Raw genomic sequence first — 15,688 nt, forward strand, 5'->3', positions numbered from 1 at the left:
TCTCAGTGTCCCACATCAACTAATTACATCTTCACACAGCCCTATTTTCTCCTTTCACCCCTTTTCTTCTCCTTAAACAGTTATAAACTGTTGAAGTCTCTTTTCAGGGAGAGAAGTTGAAATAAGTACTCCTGCTAGAGGCCCAAGCAAAGGGTGCATTCAATGCTGAGAGGCAAAAGGAAGGAAAAAATAACCAGCCCCAGGCACACCTAGGAGGTGTAGGCAGGATGTAAAGGTCAACCTGGGCCACATGAGTCCCAGAAAAAAGAAAAATGTTTTTGTTATCATATATATATATATATATATATATATATATATATAAATATATATATATATATATATATATATATATAATAGGTTTAATGACATTTTCATACATGTATATAATGTGTCTGATCGCATTCACCCCCATTACTCACTCTTGTTCCCTTCCTGCTTGAAAGCTTGATACACAACATGGATGCAATGTAAAGATACTTTGCTTTTATACTGCGAAACCAGCCAGCCATGAAGGAAAGACACATATCTGCTTTCAGTTGCTGTCATACACACCATGATGAAAAGCATCTTGTAGAGAAAGAGCTGTTTGGCTTAAATGTCTTGATCACAGTCCATCATGCAGGGAAGTCAGGAAAGGAATGGGGGAGGGGCTGTAACTGAAGCAGAGCCCATGGAAGACACTGGCTTACTCTTTGTTGAAAAGATTGAAAATCTGTTCATTGTTCAGCCCTTGGGACTGGATATCTCAGCAATCCCAGTCTTGTCCTGGAGATTCCTGGAGAGCTGAGGGTCTTCAGTCTGTGTTGGAATCCCAGATAAGTTGGTTCTAATACCAACCAACACTGTAATGACTGACAGGATGAATGAGCTTGACAGATGAATGAGCTTGAGCAGAGCAGGCAGAAATAGGGTTTCCTTCCATGTCCTTTTATATGAGTGCCAGCAGAAAGTGTGGCTCAGTGTAGGGTTAGTCTTACAAGAATGCCAGCAGCACCGGGCGGTGGTGGCGCATGCCTTTAATCCCAGCACTCGGGAGGCAGAGGCAGGCCAATTTCTGAGTTCAAGGCCAGCCTGGTCTACAGGGTGAGTTCCAGGACATCCAGGACTACACAGAGAAAAAAAAAAAAAAGAGAGAGAGAAAAAAAAATGAGGGAGGGGGCTGGAGAGATGGTTCAGTGGTTAAGAGTACTGACTGCTCTTCCAGAGGTCCTGAGTTCAAATCCTAGTAACCACATGGTGGTTCACAACCCTTTGTAATGGGATCTGATGCCCTCTTCTTGTATGTGTGAAGACAGCAACAGTGTCCTCATACATATAAAATAAATAAATAAAATATTGGGGCATTGACAGTTCTTCCAAAGGTCCTGAGTTCAAATCCCAGCAACCATATGGTGGCTGACAACTACCTGTAATGATATCTGACACCCTCTTCTGGTGCGTCTGAAGTCAGCTACAATGCACTTAGGTATAATAAATCTTTGGGCCGGAGCAAGCAAGGACTGAGTGAGCAGGTTTGACCGGAGCAAGCCGGGTTGTCTGGAGTGAGCAGAGGTCCTGAAATTCAATTCCCAACAACCACATGAAAGCTCACAACCATCTGTGTACTCACATACATTAAAAAAAAAAAAAAAATTGATGATGGAGATGTATTCTTTCAGATAACAAACTTTTGGAGTTGGTTGATGATAGCTACAACCAAAGGTGAGTGTACTTCATACCACTGAACTGAACTGCACTTAAAGATGTTTTGTTGTCGTTTTGTTTTGCTTTTGTGTTTTTTGTTTGTTTTTTGTTTTTTCAAGACAGGGTTTCTCTGTATAGTCCTAGCTGTCCTGGAACTCACTCTGTAGACCAGGCTGGCCTTAAACTCAGAAATCCCCCTGCCTCTGCTTCCCAAGTGCTAGGATTAAAGGCATGCACCATCACGCCTGGCTTAACGATAATTTTTAAATGGTAAAGATTATATGATGCAAACTTTACAAACTTTATAAAGGCAGGGTGGCACTGATAATGGCATGAGGTCATAGAACTAAGCAACTCATGGGTTAAAAAGATAGTCTTTAACAAAGGGCCATTTGTTTAAGCCCAGGCAGGGCTCCAAGATGAGAGTCCCACCACACCTGAGACATGAAGACTGGATTTAAACTTAAAAGGAGAAACTCAAATTCCCAGATGCAAACAGCAAGTTTTCATGAAAACATTTCTCTCTCCTTCCCTTGTCTGTCCTCTTCTACCTTTCTCCCCTTTTCTTATCCTTCCGTTTTCTGGTGTTTCCTGTAGAGGAGAAAAAAGAATCCAAGAGCCCGAGAATCAGGGAGTTTGCTGTTGAGATTCTGTCTCCTAGTAATGTCAGAGGCTACACCCTAAGTCTCACCAACTTGACTGCTTAACCTTGAGCTGAGCAATGACAATAGGATACCAAACTGGAGGCCTCAACTCTACACAAAGAACTACTAGCATCTAAGGAGTGTTGAGAGTGGGAGAAACAGTCTTCCCCAGGGAACACAAATTGGTCAGTCCTGAAAACACACAAGTAACATACAGACTGAGCAGCTTGTGCTTAGGGGTGTATATGTATGTATGTATACACGTATACATGTAGAAACGATGCATTTATCCCCCCAAATGAAACTAGTTTTTAAAAACTAACAAAAGTATTGTAATTCCTACAAACAATTTTCAGTTCTAGGAAGTAACATTTTCTTTCGTTGAAAAAAGAATTTGTAAAAATGAAATTAAAACCTTTGACAGAAGACTGTCAAAAGCAATGAAAAGCCAGGGCCAAGACCATGAGAAATTATTTGCTATGGTATGTAACAAGAGTTATGCTCAGAACATGTATTTTCCTAACGAAGCATTTACGTCCTGATCCCTTCACATTTCATAGACCAGGGGCTGTATTTAAAAGGCAAACAAAATCCTGGTTGTGACAGAAAGGCCGAGACAGAGATAGCACTGAATCCAAAGTGGGAACCAACCTTCCAAACCCACTAGGTCTGGTATTTATTTCTGTTTTTGTTATTCTTGTTTTAAAAGTTTGTGTATGCACTTTCATGAGTTCATGTGCGCCGTGTCTGTGCCCAGGAGGGCTAGAGAGCACTACATCAGAAACTGGGGGTTAGAGGGGTTGTGAGCCACTCGGTGTGGGTGCTAGACAATGTAGGTCCTCTGCAAGAACAGAAAGCACAGATTTGTGTTGGTACTATTTTTTTTAGTTACTTTATTGGGGTCTTAGATCTACTTCCCTTCCAACCCTTATTCCATCCTGATCTCTTCCAACGACCCAATGCTAGGTAGGAAGGAAAGAAAGAGAGGAATGAAGCACAGACCTCTTTAGACTATTTCCTGCTGATTGGGGATGCTGAATTACTTGAGGCAAGTCCAATCTTCATAGTCAGGTTATCTCCAATTTCTTCTCATTTCTTTGCTCACAAACACTTGGCAAAACTCCAGGAACATGAACATTCCCTGAGCTCCCAGAGCATGACATCTCGGGACTCTGGTTCATACCCTTGGAAGAGTCCCTAGAATTCTGAATGTAAACTAGCTACAGCTGGCAAAAGCATGCCCCTGCCAGTGCACTAGGCAAATCATAATCATCTGCTGTAATCATCTGAGTAGCCTCTTATCCCACACCTGGGATTAAATACATTCACACAATTATAACTGGGTTTTCTAAGAAACCAAAATTCTCACTATAGGGTCTCTCTTTGTAGTCTTTCCTGGAACTCTGTGTAGATCAGACTGGCCTTCGAGTCACCAAGAGCAATCCGTCTTTGCCCACCAAGTGCTGGGTGCTGTGATTAAAGGTGTGTGCCACTATACCCATCTTAAGTGAGGACTCAACAACTGAGCCATCTCTCCAAACAGAGACAACATAGTAGAACCAATTTAAGCTTATCCCGACTTATAAATAAATGGGACTCAGGCTATGGCACTGACAATTGTTGGAGGGTAACTCCTAATGTACTCTTCTAACTGCTGTCCTGTCTATCTTCCCGGGGTGTACCCCAAGAATAGACTGTTTTTCTTGGCTGTGTGCTCATCCTCTGCCTCCCCTCGTGGGGGCTTCCTCCTCTTGTTCCTCCTTTCTACACCTGGTCTCTCTTTTCTCCTTACTCTTCTCCTTCCCACCCCCACCCCCCAACCAGGTAACTCTAAACCCACCTACCTCTAATCCCTGCAGTAATTGGTTGTAGCCAATTTTATTTAACCAATAGTTTTAAATTAAGGAACAAGGAACAAAAGCTTGGAAAGACGGTAAGTCAGTCAGTCACTCGTAGGTTTAGGTCTTTGGATATGGAATATAGCATTCCATAACAGACCCAACCTCAATACTGATTGCGATTAAAATTTTCTACAACACATTCTTATTGTGTATCTTTTGTTCTGAGACAGGATCTACTTAGTACTTAGCCCTGACTGGCCAGGAAGACAATATGTAAACAGACTGACCTCAGACTGAGATCCACCTACCTCTGCCTCTCGAGCGCTGGGATTAAAGGATGTGTATTATGTCTCACAGACTTTTCTTCTGTAAGGTTTTACTTTCTGTTTTGCCTGCATGGATGTCTGTGCACCATGTGTATGCTTGGTGTCCACGGAGGTCAGAGGAACACGATGGAACCCCTGAAACGAGATGGTTGTTTAGCCACCATGCGGTTGTTGACTTGGGCTTTGAACCCAGGTCTTCTGCAACAGCAGCCTCTGGACCATCTTAACTGCTAGACCATCGCTCCAGCCAACTGGTTTGATTTCTTCAGACAGGTCTCAGGAAGCTGAATCTCCTGCCTTTACCCACCAAGCGCTGGTGCGCAGGTGTGAAGGCCATGGTTTTGTGTTTTGCTTCGGGGTTTTGTTGTTGCCTTGATTTTTGTTTCCTTTCGTTGTATTTCTGAGAAAGCGTCAAGTGACCCAGGCTGGCCTCGAACCGGCGGCCAGCCAAGTTTCATCCTGGCGGGTAAGGGAGGCACATCTGGTTCCACCTGGTCCTCGCTTCATTTAACTCCGGACAAACAGCGTGACCATATCAACCACGACAGGGAACAGCTCACCGGCCACGTCGGCCGGAAGCCTCGGCTTCACCCTGTGTTCACCCACTGGCCACGCAACCAGAAATCTCGCGGTGCTCCGTGAGTGAGCCGTGGTTGACAGCTCGTACACGTCTGCGCACTCGGGATTGGACGGCGGATCCCGAGGGGCGGGGCACGAGGGCCCTGGCGCCCACCCCGCCCTCTCGCTGGGCGGTGAGATGAACTCTCGCGACACTTGCGTCCGGCCTCGCGAGCTCTGGCGTGGCGCTCGGCTGCTGGCCCTAACGGGGAGGAGGTGGCGTTCCGTTGGTGACGTTAAGCTCCGGCGGCGCCGGCAGGGCGTTCTCCGGAGCTGTGCGGCCAGGTGAGGAGCTGGACGGGAGCGCGGGTGGCCGCGGCTTCCTGTCGGCCGCGCCCCTGTCAGACGGGCCGGGCCCCGCCCGCCCGCCCGCCCTCAGCGCCCTCCTCCCTGTCCCCTGTCCGCAGCTCGCCGCCGTCCCGCTGCAGCGCTCGCGATGGGCGCCCAGGACCGGCCGCAGTGTCACTTCGACATCGAGATCAACCGGGAGCCGGGTGAGCGGGGCGGGCCCTCTGTGGGCCGGGGTCGGGACGGACGCGGCGGGGCCGGAGCCGGGCGGGGCGGGGCGGGCTCCGCCGGCCAGAGCCGCCGAGCCGCCGCGGTCACGAGCCGGCCAGCTGCCCTCCGCTGTCCCTCGGGAGCCTTCCCTAGAATGTCCTGGCTCCGGGAGACGTGGCTGGAGGGACGGAAGGGCTTGTGCGGGTTCTGAAGCCCCGGGATTGCAGCGCTCCTAGGCTGCGGCCGCGATGTTTGGTTTTTGGAAGTCCAGGGTGCAGCCATTCATTAATCCCGAGGCGTCGACTTCTCTGTATGCAGAGACGTGGCCGCTGCACACATAGGTAGCTGCACACATAAGGCGCGTGTACGGATGCGGAGTTGTAAACCCACAGGGATCTTAACTGGAGGTGTGTGGTGTGCGCCGCGTCTTAGGTCGTAGTGGATTCGCGGGAGAGCTTCTTGTCCTCGGCTCTGGAAGTACAGCAGTGACTGAAGCAGGGCTGCCTCTTTTATGTTGACGTCCTGTGGGAAAGAGGCAGGAAGCGAAGGGGTAAAAACGCATTCCCTCCAGTAGTGCTGTTTTAGTCAGGCGGTGAGAAAGGCCATCTTGAGAAGATGACATTTGAGTAGGTGCGAAGCCTAACCTGTGGAGGGATGCCCCACTTATTTTTAAGAATCAGCCGGAAATACAGTTCAGTGGGAGAGTGCTTGCCTGTTGTATTGTTGGCTCCAAGTTCAATTCCCAGTGTCACAAATAAAAGTATTAGGTTTACTTTGATAAGCAGAGGTGATGCAGAAATCAAGATGTACTGTTAAGGATTGAGTATGTGTTTTCAGTTACCATCAGTACAAATACAAAACATTCTTTTGAATTATAAAACTGTTGGATGACTGCAAATGCAGATTTAAAGGGGGGGACAACCTTTACATTGTATAACAGGTTTCCTGTATGAATCCAGTAAATTGTTCCTATTGGAAATCATTCTGTTGTTCTCCTGTAATATTTGGTGGCTATTAAGGTTCTTAATAGAGGCTCTAATTTCTTTGATTAATACAGGATTATTTATTCACATGTCTGTTACTTAATTGATTTATTATTGGTGGTTTGTGTCTTTTAAGAAACTGATGTATTTATCTAACTTGTCAGATTTGTGTGCTAGGATTTTTTTTTTTGTAGTATGTAGTGATAGCTGATCTTTCACTCCTGATTGAAAATATGTTGTTTACCACTCTAATGGTGGCATGAACCTGGGAGAGCAGGGCCTAAAAATAAAGTGGGCTAAGACTGCTGCATTTATTCAGCACATCAGACAATTTAAACTCCCAAGGATTAAGAAGAGTCACCTGCTTAAAGTCACAATAACAAGCAGAACATGGCAAAAACCCTTTTTTCAGAGAGGCATATAGACAACAGCCCATTGTGATGAATAAACTAAAGTAAACTCCTATCTGGCTGCCACACCTGGGAGAGTCAGGAAAGCATAGTCCAAGAACAAGTCCATGTGTTTGAGGAAACTGAGGTCACAAGACTCTTGTTTCCTCGGAGTTTTCTCACAAGCATTTATAATTCCCCTCTGTTCTTTCACTATTCGGACAATGTGTTCCTGTTGTCTTTTTTCCCTCTTAATGTACCATTAATCTATCTTTTTTTTTTTAAGAACCAGATTTTAGTGTCTTAGACTGTTATTGTCCTCTTTTCAGCTTTATCAAGTTCAGGATTTTTGTTTGTTTGTTTTCATCATTTCCTTCTAATGCTTGCTTTGGTTTTATTTTTTTCTATCATAGTTTCTGTTTTTAATTTTATGTGCATTAGTGTTTTGCCTGAATGTATGTGTGAAAGAGTTGGGTCTCCTAGGACTGAAGTTACAGATAGTTGAGAGCCACCATATGAATGCTGGGAATTGAACTCAGGTCCTCTGGAAGAGCAGTCAGTGCTCGTTCAGCCCCTCTTTTCTACTTTCTTAAAGTAGACCCTTCAGTTGTTGCTGACTTGATTTCTTTTTTTTTTCTTTTTTCTTTTAATTTTTAAAAATTTATTTTATATAAGTACACTATAGCTCTCTTCATGCAAACCACCAGTGTGTGGGAGGGTATTGTGACTGCTACTGAGCCATCTCTCCAGCCCCATGATTCCTTTTCTAATATAAAGGATTAATTATATGTTTACATGGGAAGTTTAATCGTATCCTATAAATTTTGATACTCATTTTCTTCAAGTTCAAAATATTTAATTTTTCTCTAAGATTGTCTTTAACTCATGAATTTACAAATGTTTTTATTTCTAAGTACAGATTAAACATTTTTGATCCAGAATGCTCAAAATGAAAAAGAATTCAGAGTTCATAATTTACTTTAAATTTTGGAAACTTTTGCATATATAAAACAAAGATGTTTTGGGCAATGTACATATGACATGAGGATAATTTTCGTATGGTAACCACCAATACAAAAATTCTGTGTGTGTGGGAGGGTATTGTGACTGCTACTGTATCAGGTAGAAATTTTTCACTTGTGGCATCATGTGACACTCAAAAATGAAAGATCTGGACTCTTTGGATAGGGATACTTGACTTTTTATTCCATTCCTATCCTTTTTATTTTTATTTTTTTCCTTTTTTGAAATAGGGTCTTTCTATGTAGTTCTGGCTGTCCAGCAACTCAATATGTAGACTAGGCTGGCCTTGAATTCACAGAGATCCTCTGCCTTTTGAGTGCCAAGATTAAAGGTGTATACCACCAGGCCTGTCTGAAAGCAAATTTTAAAATGAGGTACTTTTAGATAACAAATGACCTTTTTTTTTCTTTTGACCATCTCTATCCTTTAAGTTTAACTACATTAAACGTGATTATTTCTGTGTTTGGAATTGCCTTTTCATGTTGTCAGATCAGGTCTCACTGTTTCCCAGTCTAGCCTTACATTTCTTAAGGCCAATGTGTTGTTCTCATTTTTTTTTTTTTTTCTGACGTATGTCCAAGGGCATTACATCATGACTCTTTACTTTGAAGTACTTTAGTGTGCATGTCTAATCTAAGTCTGGGACTATTCCGCCAGGTGTGCTGTCATAGCTGAGAGGATGAGGAGCAGAGCTCAGAGCTCAGAGCATTGCTCCTACTCTGGTCTTGTGTATACTGGTCTAGCACTCTACCAGCTGAGCTACAATCCAAGCCCCAGGATTATTTTTTTAATGGGTTTTTTGCTTTAGGTTTTTTTGTTTTGTTTTGTGGACCCGAGAAGTATCATAAATCCTTGGCAGTTTATCAAGATTGATAAAAATGGGGATATGATTAAAAGGGATGTTCTACTTTTCTATTTAAGATTCACAAAATACTAATTAAAATCTGTAAAAAAACAGTGGAAGCATTTTAAATTTTTATAAAGAAATTAAGGGGTAATTACATCAGGCATGTGTGTGTGTTTCCTGTGACCTTCGTCACGACATCGGTCTTTCTGTGGCTCTACAGACAGTAGTGTGGTAGTTTGTTCACCTTCATATCTGCTCTAAACTTTAGACTCACTCAGGGTAGATGTGTCGGATCAGATTTGTACTAGGAGAACAGAAATGTTCCTTGCATCTCAGTCTTATTATTACTAAATTTACATGATTTCCACTCTTATACTGCTCATGAATTAAATATGAAGTAGAAACTTTGTGTTGAAGAGAGTTACTAAGAAATATAACTTTGAGAATAGAGTATGGTTTTGTATCACGGATTTAGTGGGTTGTATTAATAACAGCACAGTTAGGCAGACTTGTTTGTTATAACACAGTCAGTCAGCCAGGGAAACCGGTAGGGTAGTAAACATCCCACATTCACTGTCTTAGCAGTTATTGAAAAAGAATTTTCTATTAAGTTTACTTATTTAATGTGTATGAGTAAATGCATGTGGAGATCAGAAGATAAAATAAGTAGGGAGTGGGTTCTCCTTGACCACGTGGAACCTGGAGATCAAACTCAGAGGATCACTTTGACTTGCTGAGCCATCTCACCAGCCCCTCTTTTAGTTCCTTAAGAAGTTAGCTGGACTAGAAGATTGTAGGTTTAAGGTTCTCCTGAGCTACAGATTGAGTTCACGACCGGTCTGAGCAACTTAATGGAGACCACATCTCATAAAGTATAGAGGACAGGAGCTGATTGGCTGGTCTTAAAGACTAATGAATAACTTGTGTGTGTGTGTGTGTGTGTGTGTGTTTATAGAAAAGCATTTGATCGTGACCTTGAAACCCACCTCATCCATTTCAGGGGTTTATAAAGATTGATGCCGATATTTTTATTGCACTGATATTTCCATGTTTCTGATGTTAATAGGTATTCTTGAAATATTCTGACATGTATTTATGCACATTGGTCATTTATTACCTAAAAGTCTTTCTTTTTTTAATTTCTCCATCCTTTTCTTCAAAAAACAGCTACAGCTTTGAAATTGTTTTAGAAATTGATTTGGTTAGAGATTAGTCTTAGAGTGTTGACATAGGGAAGTTTCCTTCCATGATGGGCAGTAATGATCCCACTCTTATTCATGACAGCTATCTGTAGTGCAGCCAAGAACACACTAGGATAGCTAGAAATATATTAAAACTTTAAGTGATAACAGTAGAACTTGGTTTGTGACTGTTCTAAACGTGGTTCATACTTGATCTACAATAATTTTGATTTACCCCCCAACTCTCCCCCCCCTTTGGTTTTGGTTTTTCAAGCAAAATTTCTCTGTGAAACAGCCTTGACTGTCCTGGTCTTACTGTGTAATCAGGCTGGAGTTGAACACACTGAGATCAGTCTGTCTCTGCTGGGATTAAAGATTAAAGGCATGAGCCTCCACGCCAGGCCCTTATCCTGTCTCTTTAAGTAAAATGTCTAAAAGGGAAAGGATTTTGTAGAATGAAGGAGGAAATGGAGTTAGGAGAATTGGAAACTGAAACTTCATTTCTTAGGGGCCGGTGAGATGGGTCAGTGGGAGAAGGTACTTGCTGCTGAGCCTGACCCTCTGAATTTGATCCCTGGCACCCACATAGTGGGAGGAGAAAACTCATTCTGGCAAGTTGTCTTCTGACTTCAACACACATTCTGTAATACATGGGTAGCCCCCCCCCCCCCAAGTAAAAGGAAATGTAATAAACCTAAATAATTTTTTTACTGAGATTCTTGAAGCAGGTTTATACAGTCAGAACTGTTTTTATAATACTAAAATAGGATTTGCTCTCACAGGAAAATCTCACTTCACTGACCTGAACGCTAATGGAGTGGGTGCTTGAGTATTGTGTCTTAAAAAAAAAAAAAGTCTTAAGTTTTGATTTATATATGCAGTTAACAAGTGTAACCCATAAACAACAGCTTAGTAATTTTTAACAGTTCAAAAGAATCTTAAAACTAGAATTGGAGAACTGTTTTCCAGGGTATAGTGAGATCACTTGCTTCTCATTGCTGTTTATTGTAGGTGGCATTGATTCTTCAAAGCAAATTGTTATCCCCTGGATCTCAGGGAGTAGAACATGAGCATTGAGTTTAGGTGATTGGCTTCAACAGTTATCTTAGGAAAGAAAGCGCCAAAGAGTATGGGAAAGCTTTCCTTCTAACTGCTGATCAGAAAAGACTCTAAGGGTTGTGCTCATCCCTGACAGGGCCTAACAGGCCACACACTATTAATTAAGAATACTTGGGGGCTGGAGAGATGGTTCAGCAGTTAAGAGCCCCTTACTGCTCTTCCAGAGGTCCTGAGTTCAATTCCCAGCAAACACATTGTGGCTCACAACCATCTGTAATGAGATCAGATGCCCTCTTCTGGTGTGTCTGAAGACAGTGACAGTATAATCACAGAGATAAAAAGAAAAATTAAAAGCAACAACAACAACAACATCAAAAAAAATTTCATATCCTATAATTTTTGTTCTAGAGCCATAAGTTTAAACACTTCTATTCTTTGGAGTTTATCTCCAGTACTGTATTTAAAAAAAGAAAGAAAGAAAAAAAACATACTGTTATTGGGTACCTTCTAGTTAAGTTCTCTTATATGAAATGTTGTTATATTATCAACTTGCTCACGGTATTTTTTCCCCCTCATATTTTGTTTCAGTTGGTCGAATTATGTTTCAGCTCTTCTCAGATATATGTCCAAAAACATGCAAAAACTTCCTATGCCTGTGCTCAGGTGAGTGAGTTTTTAACTTGTTTCCAATAAGAATGACTGGCTACTTACAGATGTATCTGCTTTAAGGCAGGAGAATGAGAACCTTCATAAATATATAATGAATGCCAGCAATATTTTGCTGACAGGACCCTGATATAGCTGTCTCTTGTGAGGCTATGCCAGTGCCTGGCAAATGCAGAAGTGGATGCTCACAGTCATTTATTGGATGGAACACAGGGCCCCCAATGAAGGAGCTAGAGAAAGTACCCAAGGAGCTAAAGGGGTCTGCAACCCTGTAGGTGGCACAACAATATGAACTAACCAGCACCCCCAGAGCTTGTGTCTCTAGCTGCATATGTAGCAGTAGATGGCCTAGTTGGCCATCATTGGGAGGAGAAGCCCTTGGTCTTGTGAAGATTATATGCCCCAATACAGGGGAATGCCAGGGCCAAGAGGCAGGTATGTGTGGGTTGGGGAGCAGGGTAGGGGGAGGGTATAGAAGACTTTCGAGATAGCTTGACATATAAATAAAGAAAATATCTAATAAAAAAGAAAACATTAAAAAAATAAATATATAATGATCTGTTAAGTGAGTTATATAGCTAAAACTTGAATATGATATGAAATATGAATGAAGGAAACATTTCTTAAAAGAGGACAGGATGAAAAAGAAATAATCTTTAAAATGATAAGGATCTACTTCATATAATACACTCTTTATGTATTAGTTTGTCAAATAAGACATTTCAAAATTAATTTGGCCTGGGAAAATGTTGTTATCCAAATGTTAATTCTTTAAATAAATTTAGTGTTTCATTGGCTTTTTTTAAAAATTGCTTTTCATTATGTATCATTGCTTACTCCCTTGCCAAGAAGAATAAAACAGGGTTAATGCTAAACATGTAAAATAGCAACTTTAATTTTTAAAAACCTATGTTTGAACTGATTTTCTTGTTTTCATTCTTTAGTGAAATAATTCTCTTCATTTTTACCTCCTGTAGCATGTAGAATTGTCTCTGGATCAGTTTAAAACATACACTGCTTTGCATTATTTATTTTGGTGTGTGCATTATGTATATATGCTACATACATTGTGTCATCTGTCTGTGTCTTACATCTCTCATAGTATCAGCATGGGAGGGATTTCACCACAAATTAGTTGGTTGGTTATTCCCATGGAGTGATGGGTTTGTAGCTAAACTTCTTTTTTTCTTTTCCCCCAGGGGAGAAAGGCCTTGGGAAAACAACTGGGAAGAAGTTATGTTATAAAGGTTCTACATTCCACCGTGTGGTTAAAAACTTTATGATTCAGGGTGGGGACTTCAGTGAAGGTAGAGATAAAAGTTATATTCCTAATAAATCCATCCATCAGTTTTTAAAGAATCTCAGTATTGCTTTAATTGTATCATGTCACAGAATGATGAGAACATTGTGTCCTCAGTGTATCCTTGTTGGATGAACAAAGGTTATACATCTAGAATTTGTGAAAAAGTAAAGACTGTGATACTTTATTTTGTTTATGTAATTTATTTTAGTAACATAATTATCAGAGAGATTACCTTACAGTGAACACCACAGTACTGTCCATTTACATCTATTCTAGAAATTTCTTGGTGTGACTATCTATTACTTGAAACAATTGTGTCATGGGGTCATTTTTCTGATAGTATTTTTCATGATATGTTAAATATTAACTGAATGTTCCTAGAGTCACAGAGCTTTTGGGGTTTTTGTTTTATTTGTAGCAATTAAAAGGTTTAAGAGTTCCTTCAGCATATTAAAGCCATCAAAAATAATTTATTGGGCTGAAAATGTAGCTGAATGGTGGAACATTTGCTTGGTTTGTCCTAGGCCTTGGTTTCACTCTCAAGTACTACAGTGACAGTAATAATAGTAATAGAGGTGGGTGTGATGGCACACACCTGTAATCCCAACACTTGGGAGGCAGAGGCCAGGGATTTTGAGTTTAAGGATTTTGAGGTCACCCTGATCTACAGTGGTGAGACTGTGTCTTAAATCTGAAGCACGTGGAACCAGCAAGGTACTCAGTAGGTAAAGGCACGTGTGACCAAGCCTCATAACCTGAGTTTAGTCCCTGGGATTCACATGGTGGAAGGAGAGAACCAGCTCCTGCAAATGGTGCTCTCACCTCCACATTCACAATATTGCACACACATACATGTACATGCATGTGCACATACACACACAAAATAATGTTAAAAATATAATTATTACCATGTATGGAATATTTAAAATTTTTATTATAACTCACTGTTTTCAGGTAATGGAAAAGGTGGAGAATCAATATATGGTGGATACTTTAAAGGTAAGGCCTGGTATTTTGTGTTTTTTTGTTTTTGTTTTTGTTTCAGTTCTGATATACAGCAAGCTTGGTCGCATACTTTAATGAGAAGAGGTTTACTTGTAGTTCACGTTTGCATGAAACTAATGCTGCATGAAAATACTTTATTTGCATGAGCTTGGGGATAAATTATATTGTAATATATAACTTTTAATTGACAAGATTAATTAAGGCTAACTTTAAGGTTAAACATGACTTTCAGCATGGAGGTTAGGCAACTATATACATGAAAACTCCTATCTTCCTGCCTAAAACTGTCAACATATTCTTTTGTTTATAGAGAATGTGGTCTTTTGCAAAATGAAAAGGTAAGAGAACGAAGCTCAGTAACACAAACTCCACTCTGCTCCCTTGTGCCCTCCTAATAAATCCACGGACAGTCTGGTCAGGTTGTGCCTGGATTTCTGTGTTGTTTGAAGACTTGGAAAATCTCTGTGATTTCATACATGCATCTGTGCCTTTGTTTCTTTACAATGGGTCCTTAGTTCTACATCAGGGAAAAAAGAAGCTAGTTGTGGTTTTTGTTCCCTTAAACCAAACAATTTCTTTGAATAAAAATTGGTGTTTTTTTCCTTTCTCAAAGGTTTGTATATTTTCTTTTGTGTACTAGAACTATATGGTTATATTTAATTCCTACAGTAGTAACATTTCATTAAGTCTAACTATTGCACTTCCCCAAAAAGCCTTAGAAAAGTCAGTTGCAGGAATTTATGGTGGGCTCCAGCATTGCTGGGCTTGAATGCCATCAAAGCTTCAGTGTGTAATGGTCTTTTATATTTCCTTTGGGGAAACTGGATCACTATTTTTCAGAAGCCTGTCCCCAAGGTAATCATCTTTTTTTTTTTTTTTAAAGTTCTGTGTTTCTGTTCTAAAGAAAGAATTGTTTGTATAAATGTAAAAAGAAATTTGGTTTTAAAGATATTTCTCCCTTCCAAATATTTACCAGGCCTGACCCTACTTAGCTTCTGATATTAGAGGAGATCAGGCACATTGGATGATATGGCTGTCCGGTCTTACAGTCATGCTGCTGGATTGGAGCCATCTCTAAGTGATAGTGGGAATGGGTTCCTCCTTTTCCAGCTGGCTGTGTTGGAGCATAGCAACTTGCACTTAGTGCTGTGGGTCCCTTTAATGTGACTATTCTCTGTGGCAGATGCTTTTGTACCTTAAAATATTTTTAAAATGTTAATTATACAATATTCTTGTGATCCTACTGATAATTTAATTTAATGTTTTCCTAAAACTAAATATATATAATATTTTTTTTCTCATAGACCAGCTTGACTTCAGTGGAATAATAAATTTCCCATACAAACGTTAAGCATTCAAGATTAGACTTATTAAAACTTACCTATGTATATAGTTCATGTGTCAGGCTAATTGGAAACTTGAAGGCAGTACATTTCATTGTAGAGATTTTTCTAAAAGTTTCTTGGCTAGACTTCCCGGAGAGTCAATAGTTTGTGTATCATTTAGCCAAGTGTGTTGCTGCTGGAAGTGACTGTTCTAAGGCTGTTTGTACAAAGTGTTAAATACCTGCTCTTTTCCTCAAGGCTTTAATTAGTATCTTTTCAGCCTTTTTTGTGCTTTTG

At 40.8% G+C, this 15,688-nt stretch overlaps 1 protein-coding gene across 5 annotated transcripts in view; it reads left to right on the plus strand.

Annotated features, from left to right (window-relative positions):
* Positions 1-5,318: 5,318 nt before the first annotated feature.
* The window catches only part of Nktr (natural killer cell triggering receptor), a 35,703-nt gene continuing 25,333 nt past the window's right edge, over positions 5,319-15,688 (plus strand). For 3 of the 5 annotated variants that reach the window (XM_029542791.1, XM_021206660.2, XM_029542792.1), the window contains exons 1-5: positions 5,319-5,397; positions 5,520-5,606; positions 11,681-11,755; positions 12,958-13,065; positions 14,016-14,060. In XM_029542791.1, coding sequence (XP_029398651.1) covers positions 5,549-5,606; positions 11,681-11,755; positions 12,958-13,065; positions 14,016-14,060 — 286 coding nt within the window. In that variant the 5' untranslated portion in view covers positions 5,319-5,397; positions 5,520-5,548. Of the gene's footprint in view, positions 5,398-5,519; positions 5,607-11,680; positions 14,061-14,376; positions 14,405-15,688 lie in introns of those variants that run through there. The other 2 variants (XM_029542794.1, XM_029542793.1) reach the window with 2 other exon arrangements.

The sequence above is a fragment of the Mus pahari genome, chromosome 10, assembly GCF_900095145.1.
Source record: "Mus pahari chromosome 10, PAHARI_EIJ_v1.1, whole genome shotgun sequence".
In the NCBI taxonomy this organism is placed as follows: Eukaryota; Metazoa; Chordata; class Mammalia; order Rodentia; family Muridae; genus Mus; species Mus pahari.